The following is a 20,854-nucleotide window of genomic DNA, read 5'->3' on the forward strand; positions in this document are numbered from 1 at the left end:
GGAATGAGATTTTGGTAATCACAATGTTTAAGAATGGTCCACTTGATCTTGTCATTTCTAAATGGCATAATACATAAATATACCCTTTAACTTGGCTTCAAATCAGAGTTATGTTCTTCAACTTTGGATGTGCACAAATAGACACTTAAACTTATATAAAGTTGAACAAACAGACACACATGTCCTACATGTCATTTTTTGTCCTACGTGGTGTCCTAAGTGTATTGTGTCATGTAAGACTCATGTGTTTATTTATTTAAAAGTTGAATACTTAAAGTGCCTATTTATACGTTATGAAAGTTGTAGATCAAAGTTAAAATTTGAAGCTAAATTTAGGGTCCAATATATGTATTATGTATTCCTAAATTGAGGAAAAAAGTGAGGGAATTTTTCTTTTTTTTTTTTTGATAATGTAAAACTCACTATCACTACATATGCTATGCGATTTGTTTCTTCTTTTTCCGCCCTGACAGGATTTTCCTCTCATTCTCCATTGAATCCTCAACCAACCAATTGACGATGGAGGTGACTCAAGTAGTCGTCATGTGTTTGTTTACAAATTTATCCTAGTATTGTATTGTTATAGATGGTAATAAATAAATTAATAATTATTTATTAATAATTACTCACTCAAATAACTTTTTCAATTTCTATTATAGGGATAGCTAAGATAAAGATCCGGTAAAAATGTTCAATAAGCTTATAGATTTATGTCATGTGTACTATATAATAATTTATAGTTGAGATTCATTTAAATTATATACTCATTATAATAATAGCTAATAAAAATAACAAAGTTGTCAAGTTTTTTATTTTGTTAAAACTATCAAATAAAGTAATTAAGTGTACCAAGCTAATAATTTCAAGAAAAAAATTAAGATTGACGGGAATATGTGAAATTCCTGATTTTTTACCCGCCAAACTTCTTCGATAGTAATTTCACACATGCTTTCTCCAACTTCTAAAATAATCTCCAAAAATAGATCAAACTTAAAAACATCATTGAGTTCTAAATAGTAATTCAATTGTATACCATGATAGTACATTTTAAAAAAAAAAAACTTATTTGGAGGTTTTCAAATAATTATAAAAATATATTTACTCAGATTCTTTAAAAGTGTCGAATTCTTTAAAATTAGAATAATTTAAAAAATTCAATACAAGTACGAGGTTTGACAGGTAAAAAAGTCAAGAAGTCCGCATATTCCCGCCAGTCTTATTTTTTCTTGAAAATATAAGCTAGGGACACTTAATTATTTTATTTGATATTTTTAAAAAATAAAAATAATTGACGGCTTTGTTGTTTTTTATTATTAAAATTAGTATATAATTTAAATGGATCTCAACCATATATTATTATATAGTACACATAACATAAATATATAAGGTCATTGAACATTACTTGACTTAATTATACTTGACCGGATCTTTATCCCTATTATACTGCCCCTCTCAAGCCCATGATTGTTTTATCCTTACTGACAAGGGTTTTCACATAAAAATTTGTGTTTTTGATGTTCTTTTAGTTCTTGGTGCGATAATCGTATCTCGATAATACATTGTTATTATGCTATTATTATCGTAAATAATTTTGATTCAAAATTTGTATTTATCTTAAAAATTTTATTCAAAATATATAAAAGTTACTAATTTATAACTCAGTAATTTCAAAGGATCAAAATTATAAAACCATTAGCGTTATGTTATGGCTCCACCGTCTTGTCATGGGACAAGAGTATAGGATGAGAGTAGCTGGCTAGTTTTGATTTTTTTTCACTTAGTGTTAGATATCTGTAGAAGAATAAAAGAGTTAGTTAAGGAGTCAGCGAATTAGTTAAGAAGTTAATTATACTGTTAAGACAAGTTGGTGCAGTTTAATTGCCAGTTGTTAATAAGTTGTAAGTATGAGATCAGATTAGCTTCTTATTTTCCTCTATAAATATTATTCAATACATTGCAATGTTACTACTAAAAAAACACTGAATATCGATCTAAAAATTATCGACCTTAAATGATATCGGTAATTTCCGACCTCTGGAGGTCAGTATTGTTAAAAATAATAAAACTAGTTGGTTTTTAGGCAAAATAAGGAGGGAAAAAAATTCCGACCTCAGACAGCCAGTATTTTTCGCGGAAAAAATTAATTGCAATAAAAATCGACTTCTTGACGTCGGTATTAAATAAAATAAATGAATAAGCATATTTTATTTTTGATATTTTTATTTCATCAATATCCAAATACCGACATCATGAGGTCAGTATTTTTATTTCATCCAAATACTGACATCATGAAGTCAGTATTTTTATTTCATCCAAATACTGACCTCATGAAGTCGTTATTTTTTCTTCATCCAAATATCGACCTAATGAGGTCGGTATTTTTACTTCATCTAAATACCGACCTCATGAGATCGGTATTTATCTTTCATCTAAATATCGACCTAATAAGGTCGGTATTTTTATTTCATCCATATCCATTACCGACATATGAGGTCGGTATTTTTATTTCATCAAAATACTGACATCATGAAGTCGGTATTTTTATTTCATCCAAATACCGACCTCATGAAGTCGGTATTTTTTCTTCATTCAAATATCGACCTCATGAAGTTGGTATTTTTACTTCATCTAAATACCGACCTCATGAGATCGGTATTTATCTTTCATCTAAACACCGACCTAATGAGGTCGGTATAAACACCGACCTAATGAGGTCTGTATAAACACCGACCTAATGAGGTCGGTATTTTTATTTCATCCAAATACTGACATCATGAAGTCGGTATTTTTATTTCATCCAAATACCGACCTCGTGAAGTCGGTATTTTTTCTTCATCCAAATATCGACCTCATGAGGTCGGTATTTTTACTTCATCTAATACAGACTTCATGAGATCGGTATTTATCTTTCATCTAAATACCGACCTAATGAGGTCAGTATTTTTATTTAATCCATATCCAAATACCGACATCATGAGGTCGGTATTTTTATTTCATCTAAATACTGACTTCATGAAGTCAGTACTTTTATTTTATCCAAATACCGAACTCATGAAGTTGGTATTTTTTCTTCATCCAAATACCGACCTCATGAAGTCAGTATTTTTTCTTCACCCAAATATCGACCTCATGTGGTCTGTATTTTTACTTCATCTAAATACCGACCTCATGAGATCGATATTTATCTTTCATCTGAATACCGACCTAATGAGGTCAGTATTTTTATTTCATCCATATCCAAATATCGACATCTTGAGGTCGGTATTTTTATTTCATCCAAATACTGACATCATGAAGTCGGTATTTTTATTTCATCCAAATACCGACCTCATGAAGTCGGTATCTTTTCTTCTTCTAAATATCGACCTCATGAGGTCGGTGATGTTATTTCAGTTAAATACCGACCTCATGAGGACGGTTTTGTGTAAATTAAAAAATAAAAAATATTATAATATCGACTTCCAAAAATCGATACAATTAAATATCATGCAATTTAATTAGCTTAAATATTTATATCGTGCAATTAACTTTAAATAAATTGTATTCTGGATGACGGTTTTATATAAGTTAAAAAATAAACTAATATAATATACCGACCTCTCGATATCAATATTATGGATTTAATATGATTCCTTTTATTTTTCTTAAAATTTAATGTGATACCGACCTCATGAGATCGGTATTTTTTTTGTTATCTAATTCATTTTAATAAAAGCGACATCCGGAGGTTGGTTTGTTTAAATTTTTTCTAATAATCATAATTTTTGTTATTTAGCATAATACTAAAATTTCATTTGAAACTTACAATTAATTGTTCAAAACGTGTAATAATTGTGTATACTTAATCAATAAAAAGTTAGACTTCGTGAAAAAATTAAAAAAAATATATATAATCCATATTTAGAGTATGAAATACGTTGATATGAATTAGGATATAATTATATTTATATTTCTAGAGTAATGTACAAAAATCTATTAGTCCGTCGTCTAATCGTGAACTTAATATATATCTCATGTTATGATGTAGAGGTGAAGAGCTAACATATAATCTATTCGAGTATGAAATGTGAGATAGTATTATTATATACTTTCGATTTTGGATGTATGTCAAGTGTAGTGATAACTTCCTAATTATGATGACATGTAAAGGATACTTCATCTGAGTATAAAAGACGTTAATTAATTATATATAAAATACATTATCAATCAAATAAATATCGATGATCAATTTAAAGAGATTTATATATTAGAATTGATATTGATAAACTTTCGTTGATCGATAAAATTAAATTTATATAATTAGGAGGTGTATAATTTAGATTTATAAAATTAACTTGATGGATAAATTAAAATTATAAAATTAAACTTTTCTCTCTCTCTCTCTCTCTCTCTCTATATATATATATATATATATATATATATATATATAATTAACATGATTACTTGTTATTTCTCTTAAAGTTTAATGTGATACCGGTCTCATGAGGTCGATATTTTTATATTGTATCTAATTACTTTTAATAAAAGTGATACAGAGATTGGTTTGTTTAAAGTATTTCTATTAATCATAATTTTTGCTATTTAGCATAATATTAAAATTTCATTTGAAACTTACAATTAATTGTTCAAAAAGTGTAACAATTTTGTATACTTTTATAAATAACAAGTTAGACTCTATGGAATAAATAAAAAAAATATCTATAATTTATATTTAGAGTATGAAACTACGTTGTTATGAATTAGGATATAATATAATTATACTTATATTTCTAGAGTAATATACAAATCTATTAGTCTGTCGTCTAATCGTGAACTTTGAATATGAAATACGACATAGTATTATTGTATATTTTCGATCTTGAGTTATGTCAAGTATAGTGATCACTTCCTAATTATGATGACATGTAAAGGATACTTCATCTGAATATGAAATACATTGAGTAATTATGTATGATATACATCATCAATGAAAGAAATATCGATAATCAATTTAAGGCGAGAATTATATATTATATTTGAATTTATATAATTAGGAGGAATATAATTTAAATTTATAAAATTAACTTGATCGACAAATTAAATTTATTAAAATTAAATAACTATTGATTTTATATTTATTTACCGACCTATTTAAATTATTATTTTATTTAAATATTATTGAATTCACGATGTTGGTATTTATTAAATATAGATAATTATTTTAATAAATATCGACATGTTGTAATCGATAAATTAATTATTCTAAAAAATACTGACATCCCGTGATCAGTAAATTAAATACTTCTCTTAAAAAAGGATAATATCAAAACTCTAACTCAAATGTATCTCTCTCTCATACCCACCCCCCTTCACCCGCCTCTCTCTCTTTCCCTCATCTCTTCTCCCCTCGCACCGCTTTCCTCTTCTTCTCCTCCGAACGGATCACCGGTGAGCAGCAGCCCCGACGACTCCTCTCTCTCCCTGTCGTCTTTCTCTTCTCCTCTTCCCTCGACCCCTCTCTCTTTCCCCCTCCTCTCTTCTTTCTTCCTCTATCCCCCTCCCGTCTCTTCTCCACAGCAAACTCCGGCGAGGATCAACAGCCAACCATCGGCGAGCATCCGGCAGCAGCAGCAGCAACCACAACTTTGGCAGAACCCCAGGCGGCCAGCAGCTCCAACCAACGACAGCAAGCCAGCAGCTCGGCTAGAGGGCGATAGCAACAATACCAACTGCTCAATGATGTTCATAAGTTATCAACAGTTTGTTACCCCTTTTTTATTATTACCTCATAATTTTTTGTATTGATGTTCATCAGTCTTTAGGACCACCTAAAGGAACTAGTTTTCTGACTTTGGGAGTTGCTACTTTCAGCTTGCGTTTTTGGATGCACATCTCCCTTAAAAGATTTTTATTGACGTGCTTGAAGTGTTATTAGAATCTCTAGTTGAAAACATATTTCCAATTTTGTTTATTGAAGTGCTTGAAGTACTATTATTATGGTAGAGTTGTAATATTTTTGTTGTTAATAAATAGTTTTATCATAAAGAAAAAATCATACATCCTCGTGTTTAGGATAAATTAGTAGGTTGGTGGGAATCCATACTTGAGTTGAGCTATTGATGTTAGTGAATCTAATCGAACTATTTTGAAATAAAAATACAAATGACTTAAGAGTATGACTTAATGCCCTACTTGATCTTCTTGTATGTAACATGTGCGTGTAAGTAAATTCAAACTCTAATTTTTCTAGTGTTAACTTTTTTACCTCTTTTCATGCTAGGCAACTGAGGAAGCTCAACATATAAAAAAGTTGATACAACATTATATTGCTTCTTTCATCAAAGTTGGAGATAAGGTTTGGTGATTATAAATCTCTAAAGCTTAAGTACAATTATTTTATATAATGTGTTTGTATCCACCTACTTGATTTGTGTCCATCTAGGGTTGACACTTAGCTTTAAATTTAGATATAATATATTTGTTAAGGATAAGTATCAATACTAGTTGATCCTATTGATGACTAAATCGATTTTCTTGCAAGATCGATTTGTGTCCATCTAGGGTTGACACTTAGCTTTAAATTTAGATATAATATATTTGTTAAGGATAAGTATCAATACTAGTTGATCCTATTGATGACTAAATCGATTTTCTTGCAAGATCGATTTGTGTCCATCTAGGGTTGACACTTAGCTTTAAATTTAGATATAATATATTTGTTAAGGATAAGTATCAATACTAGTTGATCCTATTGATGACTAAATCGATTTTCTTGCAAGATCGATTTGTGTCCATCTAGGGTTGACACTTAGCTTTAAATTTAGATATAATATATTTGTTAAGGATAAGTATCAATACTAGTTGATCCTATTGATGACTAAATCGATTTTCTTGCAAGATCGATTTGTGTCCATCTAGGGTTGACACTTAGCTTTAAATTTAGATATAATATATTTGTTAAGGATAAGTATCAATACTAGTTGATCCTATTGATGACTAAATCGATTTTCTTGCAAGATCGATTTGTGTCCATCTAGGGTTGACACTTAGCTTTAAATTTAGATATAATATATTTGTTAAGGATAAGTATCAATACTAGTTGATCCTATTGATGACTAAATCGATTTTCTTGCAAGATCGATTTGTGTCCATCTAGGGTTGACACTTAGCTTTAAATTTAGATATAATATATTTGTTAAGGATAAGTATCAATACTAGTTGATCCTATTGATGACTAAATCGATTTTCTTGCAAGATCGATTTGTGTCCATCTAGGGTTGACACTTAGCTTTAAATTTAGATATAATATATTTGTTAAGGATAAGTATCAATACTAGTTGATCCTATTGATGACTAAATCGATTTTCTTGCAAGATCGATTTGTGTCCATCTAGGGTTGACACTTAGCTTTAAATTTAGATATAATATATTTGTTAAGGATAAGTATCAATACTAGTTGATCCTATTGATGACTAAATCGATTTTCTTGCAAGATCGATTTGTGTCCATCTAGGGTTGACACTTAGCTTTAAATTTAGATATAATATATTTGTTAAGGATAAGTATCAATACTAGTTGATCCTATTGATGACTAAATCGATTTTCTTGCAAGATCGATTTGTGTCCATCTAGGGTTGACACTTAGCTTTAAATTTAGATATAATATATTTGTTAAGGATAAGTATCAATACTAGTTGATCCTATTGATGACTAAATCGATTTTCTTGCAAGATCGATTTGTGTCCATCTAGGGTTGACACTTAGCTTTAAATTTAGATATAATATATTTGTTAAGGATAAGTATCAATACTAGTTGATCCTATTGATGACTAAATCGATTTTCTTGCAAGATCGATTTGTGTCCATCTAGGGTTGACACTTAGCTTTAAATTTAGATATAATATATTTGTTAAGGATAAGTATCAATACTAGTTGATCCTATTGATGACTAAATCGATTTTCTTGCAAGATCGATTTGTGTCCATCTAGGGTTGACACTTAGCTTTAAATTTAGATATAATATATTTGTTAAGGATAAGTATCAATACTAGTTGATCCTATTGATGACTAAATCGATTTTCTTGCAAGATCGATTTGTGTCCATCTAGGGTTGACACTTAGCTTTAAATTTAGATATAATATATTTGTTAAGGATAAGTATCAATACTAGTTGATCCTATTGATGACTAAATCGATTTTCTTGCAAGATCGATTTGTGTCCATCTAGGGTTGACACTTAGCTTTAAATTTAGATATAATATATTTGTTAAGGATAAGTATCAATACTAGTTGATCCTATTGATGACTAAATCGATTTTCTTGCAAGATCGATTTGTGTCCATCTAGGGTTGACACTTAGCTTTAAATTTAGAAATAATATATTTGTTAAGGATAAGTATCAATACTAGTTGATCCTATTGATGACTAAATTGATGTTCTTGCAAGATCGGTTTGTGTCCATCTAGTGTTGACACTTAGCTTTAAATTTAGATATAATATATTTGTTAAGCATAAGTACCAACACTAGTTGATCCTATTGATGACTAAATCGATTTTCTTGCAAGATCGATTTTGTGACCATCTAGTGTTGACACTTAGCTTTAAATTTAGATATAATATATTTGTTAAGCATAAGTACCAACACTAGTTGATCCTATTGATGACTAAATCGATTTTCTTGCAAGATCGATTTGTGTCCATCTAGTGTTGACACTTAACTTTAAATTTAGAAATAACATATTTGTTAAGTATAAGTACCAACACTAGTTGATCCTATTGATGACAAAATTGATTTTCTTGCAAGATCGATTTGTGTCCATCTAGTGTTGACACTTAGCTTTAAATTTAGATATAATATATTTGTTAAGCATAAGTACCAACACTAGTTGATCCTATTGATGACAAAATCGACTTTCCTGCAAGATTGATTTGTGTCCATCTAGTGTTGACACTTAGTTTTAAATTTAGAAATAATATATTTGTTAAGGATAAGTATCAACACTAGTTGATCCTATTGATCACTAAGTCGATTCTCTTGCAAGATTGATTTGTATCCATTTAGTGTTGACACTTAGCTTTAAATTTAGAAATAATATATTTGTTAAGGATAAGTATCAATACTAGTTGATCCTATTGATCACTAAATCGATTTTCTTGCAAGATTGATTTGTATCCATCTAGTGTTGACACTTAGCTTTAAATTTAGATATAATATATTTGTTAAGCATAAGTACCAACACTAGTTGATCCTATTGAAGACTAAATCGATTTTCTTGCAAGATTGATTTGTATCCATCTAGGGTTGACACTTAGCTTTAAATTTAGAAATAATATATTTGTTAAGGATAAGTATCAATACTAGTTGATCCTATTGATCACTAAGTCGATTCTCTTGCAAGATTGATTTGTATCCATCTAGGGTTGACACTTAGCTTTAAATTTAGAAATAATATATTTGTTAAGGATAAGTATCAATACTAGTTGATCCTATTGATCACTAAGTCGATTCTCTTGCAAGATTGATTTGTATCCATCTAGGGTTGACACTTAGCTTTAAATTTAGAAATAATATATTTGTTAAGGATAAGTATCAATACTAGTTGATCCTATTGATCACTAAGTCGATTCTCTTGCAAGATTGATTTGTATCCATCTAGGGTTGACACTTAGCTTTAAATTTAGAAATAATATATTTGTTAAGGATAAGTATCAATACTAGTTGATCCTATTGATCACTAAGTCGATTCTCTTGCAAGATTGATTTGTATCCATCTAGGGTTGACACTTAGCTTTAAATTTAGAAATAATATATTTGTTAAGGATAAGTATCAATACTAGTTGATCCTATTGATCACTAAGTCGATTCTCTTGCAAGATTGATTTGTATCCATCTAGGGTTGACACTTAGCTTTAAATTTAGAAATAATATATTTGTTAAGGATAAGTATCAATACTAGTTGATCCTATTGATCACTAAGTCGATTCTCTTGCAAGATTGATTTGTATCCATCTAGGGTTGACACTTAGCTTTAAATTTAGAAATAATATATTTGTTAAGGATAAGTATCAATACTAGTTGATCCTATTGATCACTAAGTCGATTCTCTTGCAAGATTGATTTGTATCCATCTAGGGTTGACACTTAGCTTTAAATTTAGAAATAATATATTTGTTAAGGATAAGTATCAATACTAGTTGATCCTATTGATCACTAAGTCGATTCTCTTGCAAGATTGATTTGTATCCATCTAGGGTTGACACTTAGCTTTAAATTTAGAAATAATATATTTGTTAAGGATAAGTATCAATACTAGTTGATCCTATTGATCACTAAGTCGATTCTCTTGCAAGATTGATTTGTATCCATCTAGGGTTGACACTTAGCTTTAAATTTAGAAATAATATATTTGTTAAGGATAAGTATCAATACTAGTTGATCCTATTGATCACTAAGTCGATTCTCTTGCAAGATTGATTTGTATCCATCTAGGGTTGACACTTAGCTTTAAATTTAGAAATAATATATTTGTTAAGGATAAGTATCAATACTAGTTGATCCTATTGATCACTAAGTCGATTCTCTTGCAAGATTGATTTGTATCCATCTAGGGTTGACACTTAGCTTTAAATTTAGAAATAATATATTTGTTAAGGATAAGTATCAATACTAGTTGATCCTATTGATCACTAAGTCGATTCTCTTGCAAGATTGATTTGTATCCATCTAGGGTTGACACTTAGCTTTAAATTTAGAAATAATATATTTGTTAAGGATAAGTATCAATACTAGTTGATCCTATTGATCACTAAGTCGATTCTCTTGCAAGATTGATTTGTATCCATCTAGGGTTGACACTTAGCTTTAAATTTAGAAATAATATATTTGTTAAGGATAAGTATCAATACTAGTTGATCCTATTGATCACTAAGTCGATTCTCTTGCAAGATTGATTTGTATCCATCTAGGGTTGACACTTAGCTTTAAATTTAGAAATAATATATTTGTTAAGGATAAGTATCAATACTAGTTGATCCTATTGATCACTAAGTCGATTCTCTTGCAAGATTGATTTGTATCCATCTAGGGTTGACACTTAGCTTTAAATTTAGATATAATATATTTGTTAAGCATAAGTACCAACACTAGTTGATCCTATTGAAGACTAAATCGATTTTCTTGCAAGATTGGTTTGTGTGCATCTAGTGTTGACACTTAGCTTTAAATTTAGATATAATATATTTGTTAAGCATAAGTACCAACACTAGTTGATACTATTGATGACAAAATCAATTTTCTTGCAAGATTGATTTGTGTCCATCTAGTGTTGACACTTAGCTTTAATTTAGAAATAATATATTTGTTAAGGATAAGTATCAACACTAGTTGATCCTATTGATGACTAAATCGATTTTCTTGCAAGATCCATCTAGTGTTGACACTTAGCTTTAAATTTAGATATTATATATTTGTTAAGCATATGTACCAACACTAGTTGATCCTATTGATGACAAAATTGATATTCTTGCAAGATCGATTTGTGTCCATCTAGTGTTGGTGAATATAGTGTTAGAAGTAAGTTAAAACTAAACTAATTAGACTTAGAAAGTTGTTAAGTATTTCAAATAAGTTAATGTGATATAGTTGGTAAATGTAGTGTTTTATTTAAGTTAAAACATAACTAATTAAACTTAGAAAGTCTTTAAGTTCTCCAAATACTTAATGTGATTTAGTTGGTCAATATAGTGTTAGAAGTAAGTTAAAACTTAACTCATTAGACTTAGAAAGTTGTTATGTTTTCCAAACAAGTAATGTGATTTCGTTGGTGAATAGTGTTAGAAGTAAGTTAATCCTAAACTAATTAGCCTTAGAAAGTCTTTAAGTTCTCCAAATACTTAATGTGATTTAGTTGGTGAATATAGTGCTAGAAGTAAGTTAAAACTTAACTCATTAGACTTAGAAAGTTGTTAAGTTTTTCAAACAAGTAATGTGATTTCGTTGGTGAATAGTGTTAGAAGTAAGTTAATCCTAAACTAATTAGCCTTAGAAAGTCTTTAAGTTCTCCAAATACTTAATGTGATTTAGTTGGTGAATATAGTGCTAGAAGTAAGTTAAAACTTAACTCATTAGACTTAGAAAGTTGTTAAGTTTTTCAAACAAGTAATGTGATTTCGTTGGTGAATAGTGTTAGAAGTAAGTTAATCCTAAACTAATTAGCCTTAGAAAGTCTTTAAGTTCTCCAAATACTTAATGTGATTTAGTTGGTGAATATAGTGCTAGAAGTAAGTTAAAACTTAACTCATTAGACTTAGAAAGTTGTTAAGTTTTTCAAACAAGTAATGTGATTTCGTTGGTGAATAGTGTTAGAAGTAAGTTAATCCTAAACTAATTAGCCTTAGAAAGTCTTTAAGTTCTCCAAATACTTAATGTGATTTAGTTGGTGAATATAGTGCTAGAAGTAAGTTAAAACTTAACTCATTAGACTTAGAAAGTTGTTAAGTTTTTCAAACAAGTAATGTGATTTCGTTGGTGAATAGTGTTAGAAGTAAGTTAATCCTAAACTAATTAGCCTTAGAAAGTCTTTAAGTTCTCCAAATACTTAATGTGATTTAGTTGGTGAATATAGTGCTAGAAGTAAGTTAAAACTTAACTCATTAGACTTAGAAAGTTGTTAAGTTTTTCAAACAAGTAATGTGATTTCGTTGGTGAATAGTGTTAGAAGTAAGTTAATCCTAAACTAATTAGCCTTAGAAAGTCTTTAAGTTCTCCAAATACTTAATGTGATTTAGTTGGTGAATATAGTGCTAGAAGTAAGTTAAAACTTAACTCATTAGACTTAGAAAGTTGTTAAGTTTTTCAAACAAGTAATGTGATTTCGTTGGTGAATAGTGTTAGAAGTAAGTTAATCCTAAACTAATTAGCCTTAGAAAGTCTTTAAGTTCTCCAAATACTTAATGTGATTTAGTTGGTGAATATAGTGCTAGAAGTAAGTTAAAACTTAACTCATTAGACTTAGAAAGTTGTTAAGTTTTTCAAACAAGTAATGTGATTTCGTTGGTGAATAGTGTTAGAAGTAAGTTAATCCTAAACTAATTAGCCTTAGAAAGTCTTTAAGTTCTCCAAATACTTAATGTGATTTAGTTGGTGAATATAGTGCTAGAAGTAAGTTAAAACTTAACTCATTAGACTTAGAAAGTTGTTAAGTTTTTCAAACAAGTAATGTGATTTCGTTGGTGAATAGTGTTAGAAGTAAGTTAATCCTAAACTAATTAGCCTTAGAAAGTCTTTAAGTTCTCCAAATACTTAATGTGATTTAGTTGGTGAATATAGTGCTAGAAGTAAGTTAAAACTTAACTCATTAGACTTAGAAAGTTGTTAAGTTTTTCAAACAAGTAATGTGATTTCGTTGGTGAATAGTGTTAGAAGTAAGTTAATCCTAAACTAATTAGCCTTAGAAAGTCTTTAAGTTCTCCAAATACTTAATGTGATTTAGTTGGTGAATATAGTGCTAGAAGTAAGTTAAAACTTAACTCATTAGACTTAGAAAGTTGTTAAGTTTTTCAAACAAGTAATGTGATTTCGTTGGTGAATAGTGTTAGAAGTAAGTTAATCCTAAACTAATTAGCCTTAGAAAGTCTTTAAGTTCTCCAAATACTTAATGTGATTTAGTTGGTGAATATAGTGTTAGAAGTAAGTTAAAACTTAACTCATTAGACTTAGAAAGTTGTTATGTTTTCCAAACAAGTAATGTGATTTCGTTGGTGAATAGTGTTAGAAGTAAGTTAAAAGTGAACTAATTAGACTTAGAAAGTCTTTAAGTTCCCTAAATACTTAATGTGATTTAGTTGGTGAATATAGTGCTAGAAGTAAGTTAAAACTTAACTAATTAGACTTAGAAAGTTGTTAAGTTTTTCAAACAAGTAATGTGATTTCGTTGGTGAATAGTGTTAGAAGTAAATTAAGATTTGACTAATTAGACTTAGAAAAATTGTTAAGTTCTTCAAATAAGTTAATGTGATTTAAGTGGTGAATATAGTGTTTGAATTAAGTTAAAACTTAACTAATTAGACTTATAAAGTCTTTAAGTTCTTCAAATAAGTTAATGTGATTTAGTTGTTGAATATAGTGTTTTAGTTAAGTTAAAACTTAACTAATTAGACTTAAAAAGTTGTTAAGTTTTCCAAACAAGTAATGTGATTTCGCTGGTGAATAGTGTTAGAAGTAAGTTAAAACTTAACTAATTATACTTAGAAAAATTGTTAAGTTATTCAAATAAGTTAATGTGATTTAGTTGGCGAATATAGTGTTTGAATTAAGTTAAAACTTAACTAATTAGACTTAGAAAGTCTTTTAAGTTCTCCAAATAAGTTAATGTGATTTAGTTTATGAATATAGTGTTTTAGTTAAGTTAAAATTAACTAATTAGCCTTAGAAAGTCTTTAAGTTCTCCAAATACTTAATGTAATTTAGTTGGTGAATATAGTGTTAGAAGTAAGCTAAAACTTAACTAATTAGACTTAGAAAGTTGTTATGTTTTCTAAATAAGTAATGTGATTTCGTTGGTGAATATAATGTTTGGAAGTAAGTTAAAATTTAACTAATTAGACTTAAAAAGTCTTTAATTTCTCCAAATACTTAATGTGATTTAGTTGGTGAATATAGTGTTAGAAGTAAGTTAAAACTTAACTAATTTGACTTAGAAAGTTGTTAAGTTTTCCAAATAAGTAATGTGATTTCGTTGGTGAATATAATGTTTGGAAGTAAGTTAAAATTTAACTAATTAGACTTAAAAAGTCTTTAATTTCTCCAAATACTTAATGTGTTTTAGTTGGTGAATATAGTGTTAGAAGTAAGTTAAAACTTACCTAATTTGACTTAGAAAGTTGTTAAGTTTTCCAAATAAGTAATGTGATTTCGTTGGTGAATATAATGTTTGGAAGTAAGTTAAAATTTAACTAATTAGACTTAAAAAGTCTTTAATTTCTCCAAATACTTAATGTGTTTTAGTTGGTGAATATAGTGTTAGAAGTAAGTTAAAACTTACCTAATTTGACTTAGAAAGTTGTTAAGTTTTCCAAATAAGTAATGTGATTTCGTTGGTGAATATAATGTTTGGAAGTAAGTTAAAATTTAACTAATTAGACTTAAAAAGTCTTTAATTTCTCCAAATACTTAATGTGTTTTAGTTGGTGAATATAGTGTTAGAAGTAAGTTAAAACTTACCTAATTTGACTTAGAAAGTTGTTAAGTTTTCCAAATAAGTAATGTGATTTCGTTGGTGAATATAATGTTTGGAAGTAAGTTAAAATTTAACTAATTAGACTTAAAAAGTCTTTAATTTCTCCAAATACTTAATGTGTTTTAGTTGGTGAATATAGTGTTAGAAGTAAGTTAAAACTTACCTAATTTGACTTAGAAAGTTGTTAAGTTTTCCAAATAAGTAATGTGATTTCGTTGGTGAATATAATGTTTGGAAGTAAGTTAAAATTTAACTAATTAGACTTAAAAAGTCTTTAATTTCTCCAAATACTTAATGTGTTTTAGTTGGTGAATATAGTGTTAGAAGTAAGTTAAAACTTACCTAATTTGACTTAGAAAGTTGTTAAGTTTTCCAAATAAGTAATGTGATTTCGTTGGTGAATATAATGTTTGGAAGTAAGTTAAAATTTAACTAATTAGACTTAAAAAGTCTTTAATTTCTCCAAATACTTAATGTGTTTTAGTTGGTGAATATAGTGTTAGAAGTAAGTTAAAACTTACCTAATTTGACTTAGAAAGTTGTTAAGTTTTCCAAATAAGTAATGTGATTTCGTTGGTGAATATAATGTTTGGAAGTAAGTTAAAATTTAACTAATTAGACTTAAAAAGTCTTTAATTTCTCCAAATACTTAATGTGTTTTAGTTGGTGAATATAGTGTTAGAAGTAAGTTAAAACTTACCTAATTTGACTTAGAAAGTTGTTAAGTTTTCCAAATAAGTAATGTGATTTCGTTGGTGAATATAATGTTTGGAAGTAAGTTAAAATTTAACTAATTAGACTTAAAAAGTCTTTAATTTCTCCAAATACTTAATGTGTTTTAGTTGGTGAATATAGTGTTAGAAGTAAGTTAAAACTTACCTAATTTGACTTAGAAAGTTGTTAAGTTTTCCAAATAAGTAATGTGATTTCGTTGGTGAATATAATGTTTGGAAGTAAGTTAAAATTTAACTAATTAGACTTAAAAAGTCTTTAATTTCTCCAAATACTTAATGTGTTTTAGTTGGTGAATATAGTGTTAGAAGTAAGTTAAAACTTACCTAATTTGACTTAGAAAGTTGTTAAGTTTTCCAAATAAGTAATGTGATTTCGTTGGTGAATATAATGTTTGGAAGTAAGTTAAAATTTAACTAATTAGACTTAAAAAGTCTTTAATTTCTCCAAATACTTAATGTGTTTTAGTTGGTGAATATAGTGTTAGAAGTAAGTTAAAACTTACCTAATTTGACTTAGAAAGTTGTTAAGTTTTCCAAATAAGTAATGTGATTTCGTTGGTGAATATAATGTTTGGAAGTAAGTTAAAATTTAACTAATTAGACTTAAAAAGTCTTTAATTTCTCCAAATACTTAATGTGTTTTAGTTGGTGAATATAGTGTTAGAAGTAAGTTAAAACTTACCTAATTTGACTTAGAAAGTTGTTAAGTTTTCCAAATAAGTAATGTGATTTCGTTGGTGAATATAGTGTTTGGAAGTAAGATAAAACTTAACTAATTAGACTTAGAAAGTCTTTAAGTTCTCCAAATACTTAATGTGATTTAGTTGGTTAATATAGTGTTAGAAGTAAGTTAAACCTAAACTAATTAGCCTTAGAAAGTCTTTAAGTTCTCCAAATACTTAATGTGATTTAGTTGGTCAATATAGCGTTAGAAGTAAGTTAAAACTTAACTAATTAGACTTAGAAAGTTGTTAAGTTTTCCAAACAAGTAATTTGATTTCGTTGGTGAATAGTGTTAGAAGTAAGTTAAAACTTAACTAATTAGACTTAGAAAAATTGTTAAGTTCTTCAAATAAGTTAATGTGATTTAGTTGGTGAATATAGTGTTTGAATTAAGTTAAAACTTAATTTATTAGACTTAAAAAGTCTTTAAGTTCTTCAAATAAGTTTATGTGATTTAGTTGATGAATATAGTATTTTAGTTAAGTTAAATCTTAACTAATTAGCCTTAGAAAGTTTTTAAGTTCTCCAAATACTTAATGTGATTTAGCTGGTGAATATAGTGTTAGAAGTAAGTTAAAACTTAACTAATTAGACTTAGAAAAATTGTTAAGTTCTTCAAATAAGTAATGTGATTTCGTTGGTGAATATAGTGTTTGGAAGTAAGTTAAAACTTAACTAATTAGACTTAGAAAGTCTTTAAGTTCTCCAAATAAGTTAATGTGATTTAGTTGATGAATACAGTTTTTTAGTTAAGTTAAAACTTAACTAATTAGCCTTAGAAAGTCTTTAAGTTCTCCAAATACTTAATGTGATTTAGTTGGTGAATATAGTGTTTGGGAAGTAAGTTAAAATTTAACTAATTAGACTTAGAAAGACTTTACGTTCTTCAAATTTTCAACTAACTTTTCTTTTTGAATCAGGAAATATTCTTCCTCCATGTCCCGCAAGTAGTGATGATGGAGCTGATCAGGAGGATGATGAGAATGATAAGGGTGATAAGGAGAGTGACGGTGATAACGAGTAGTTGTATTGGTTTGATATTTTAGACTTCTACATTTTTGGAATTGTTTGATCGTATTTTAATTTAATTTGAAGTTGGATGAAGTTTATTTTAAATAGTTCAATGTTTATTTTGAAAATAATGTGTTGTTTTTGTTGGATGAAGTTTATTTTAAAATAGCTCATTTGAAATTCTTTGAGTTAGATGAAGTTTATTTTGAAATAGCTTATTTGAAATTCTTTGGGTTGTTTTGATATAAATATACAGGTGGGATACTCAAATTGCAGCTCAATGCTGCCAGATTTGTAGCAGAAATACCGACCTCCGGAGGTCGGAATCTAAAAAATAAGAAACAGAAATACCGATCTCCGGAGGTCAGAATTTAAAAAATAAGAAATAAAAATACCGACCTCCGGAGGTCGGTCAGAATCTAAAAAATAAGAAATTCAAATACCGACCTCCGGAGGTCGGAATCTCAAAAATAAGAAAAAAAATACCGACCTCCGTAGGTCAGAATCTAAAAAATAGGAAATATAAATACCGACCTCCGGAAGTCGAAATCTAAAGAATAAGAAATAGAAATACCGACCTCTGGAGGTCGGAATCTAAAAAATAAGAAATAGAAATAACGACCTCTAAAGGAAGGATTCAAAAAAATAAGAAATGAAAATACCGACCTCCAGAGGTCAATCTAAAAAAATAGGAAATAAAAATACCGACTTCCGAAGGTCGGTATTCTAAAATTTGATAATTAAAAATTCTGACATCCGGAAGACGGAAATAATAAAAAATAAAAAATAAACAAATATATTAAACTGACCTCCGGAAGTCGGAAAATAAAAAAAAAATTTACCGACATAAATTAAAACTAACCTCCGCAGGTCAGTAAATACCAACCTCCAGAAGCCTGAATTGAATAGCGACCAAGCTTTTTCTGGCTTAAGCTAGGAAGTCGGTTTTTGATCGGTATTTTAGGAATACTGACCTTTGGAGGTCGGTATTTCTAGGTCGGTATTCACTGATTTTTTAGTAGTGTCTAGTTTTAGTTTTTCAGATAATACATAGAAGATATTTTTTCTCCCTCTCATTTGTATGTTCTTAGTTCTCCAATTACTCCATTGTTAAGATAGAAATAATTTTATCATGGTACTAGAGCAGCAATGGTGAATTGCTCGTATCCAGGAATTGTTGGCCTAGTTTTTTTTATTGAGATCTAACTAGGAGAGATTTCTATAATTTTCAAGCTCACAACAATGGTGATGAACGAAGAAAACAACATTGGGGGAACTTCCACTGGTTTGACCACCACAATTGATGCCAATCATCCTCTATTTCTGCAAGGATGTGATACATCAGGTAGCTCTATTATTTCCTTTCAGCTAACTGGTCCTGAGAATTATGCATTGTGGAGCAAATCTATAAGGATTGGGCTCTTAGGGAAGAGCAAGATGGGATTAGTTGATGGATGACACACGAAGAACAAATTTCCTCCCCCGCTTCACGATTTATAGGAGAAGGTTAATGTTATAGCCTATCGTGGATTATGAGCTCAGTGAGCAAATAGCTCATTAGTTGTGTAGCATATGCCTCCAGTGCTTGTATGGTATCGAATGATCTGAAGGAAAGGTTTGACACAGAGAATGGACCTAGAGTGTTTCAGTTGCACAGAGAAATTGCAACTCAAGCACTGGGAACTTCTTCAATTTCAAGTTACTTCACTAAACTGAAGGATATGTTGGTAGAATTTGACTCATTAGTGCCTTGTCCTGGTAGTATATGTCCAGAATCGAGGAAGTATGATGAGCATTACCAGTATCAACGACTTCTACAGATTTTGACTGGTTTGAATAAAACATATTCGCAGGCAAGGAGTCAGATCTTAATGATGATTCCTATCCCTAACATCAATAAGGCATATGCAATGCTTGTGTCAGAGGAGAGTCAAAGGAATTCGGGGAAAGTAGGTGATAATGCTGATGGGATATCACTATTCAGCAGCAACGGACCTCAACAAGGCTTCTTGGGATTAGGATCTTCTGGGAAGTCAGCTCCAACTAGATCTTCTGGGCCTCTTGGACCTTATGGAAGGGGTAATTACAAAGGGAAAAATGGACATCTATTCTGTGACTATTGTAAATGGAAAGGTCATACAAGAGAGACATGCTACAAGCTACAAGGATTTCCTGAAGACTCCAAACCAAAGAAGAAAAACACTTATTCACCTCAATACTCAGCGAATGTAATGTTAGTCTCTGCAGGTCCTAATCTTTTTACCTGCAGGAATTCACAGCAAAAAGATGTATCCTCTTCGAGTTCAAACCACGGAGGTTACATAATGTTTACTCGAGAACAATATGATCAGATTCTAAAGATGTTTCACAAAGAGGTACTAGTTGAATCAGATAACCCAGTTTTTAGAAAATGGATAGTTGATTCAGGGGCTACCAACCATATGGTTTACAATAAAGAGATGTTGGAAGGGATTAATCTTAGAGTTTATTTATCAGATGGATCTACAATAGATATTGCTTGTGTCGGAAGATGCAACTTAGACAGCGCTAGCACCGTAACTAATGTATTCTGTATTCCTAAGATTAAACACAATCTTCTGTCAGTATCCAAATTAACTAGGGACTTAAAGTGTGCTATCACTTTTTTTCCTGATATTTGTGTTCTACAGGATCTTCCCAATGGAGTGGTGAAGGGGATTGGTAAAGAGGTTGATGGACTATACAACATTCAAATGCCTGTAAAAGAAAAACATAAGTCTCACACAATGACAACAAACACAATTACTAGTAATGAAGAAAACAGTCTTGCAGATATAGAGATCTGGCATAGAAGACTTGGACATATACCTGCAAAAGTATTAAAGCAGATTTCTACCTTGAAGTTTCAACGTGGATGCTCTCACATTCAGCCTTGTAATGTTTTCCCCTTGCAAGGCAAACTAGATTGCCCTTTCCAAATAGTTCAAACACAAGTAGTAAACCTTTTCACACCATACATGGTGATGTTTGGGGACCATATAGAGTGCCTAGTTATGATGGTTGTTGATTTTTTCTCACATTAGTAGATGATTGTAGCTTGATGACTTGGGTGTATATGTTGAAGTTGAAGAGTGATTTCATTGTTTTGCTGAGACAGTTTTTTGCCTTAATAAAAACTCAATTCAATGCAAA

The 20,854-nt window shown here is 29.4% G+C and overlaps 1 protein-coding gene and 1 long non-coding RNA gene across 2 annotated transcripts; both read left to right on the forward strand.

Annotated features, from left to right (window-relative positions):
* Positions 1-5,300: 5,300 nt before the first annotated feature.
* Positions 5,301-17,811, forward strand: LOC107021569. The gene is made up of 3 exons (XR_001457041.2): positions 5,301-5,738; positions 6,260-6,334; positions 17,593-17,811. It is a non-coding gene; the product is annotated as an uncharacterized LOC107021569 (long non-coding RNA).
* Positions 17,812-18,520: 709 nt separating this feature from the next.
* On the forward strand, positions 18,521-20,854 carry LOC107022240. The gene is made up of 2 exons (XM_027917548.1): positions 18,521-20,058; positions 20,353-20,854. The coding sequence occupies exons 1-2, from the start codon at positions 19,273-19,275 to the stop codon at positions 20,743-20,745; spliced, it is 1,179 nt and encodes a 392-aa protein (XP_027773349.1). The 5' UTR covers positions 18,521-19,272; the 3' UTR covers positions 20,746-20,854.

This window comes from Solanum pennellii, chromosome 6 (assembly GCF_001406875.1).
Source record: "Solanum pennellii chromosome 6, SPENNV200".
Taxonomy (NCBI): Eukaryota; Viridiplantae; Streptophyta; class Magnoliopsida; order Solanales; family Solanaceae; genus Solanum; species Solanum pennellii.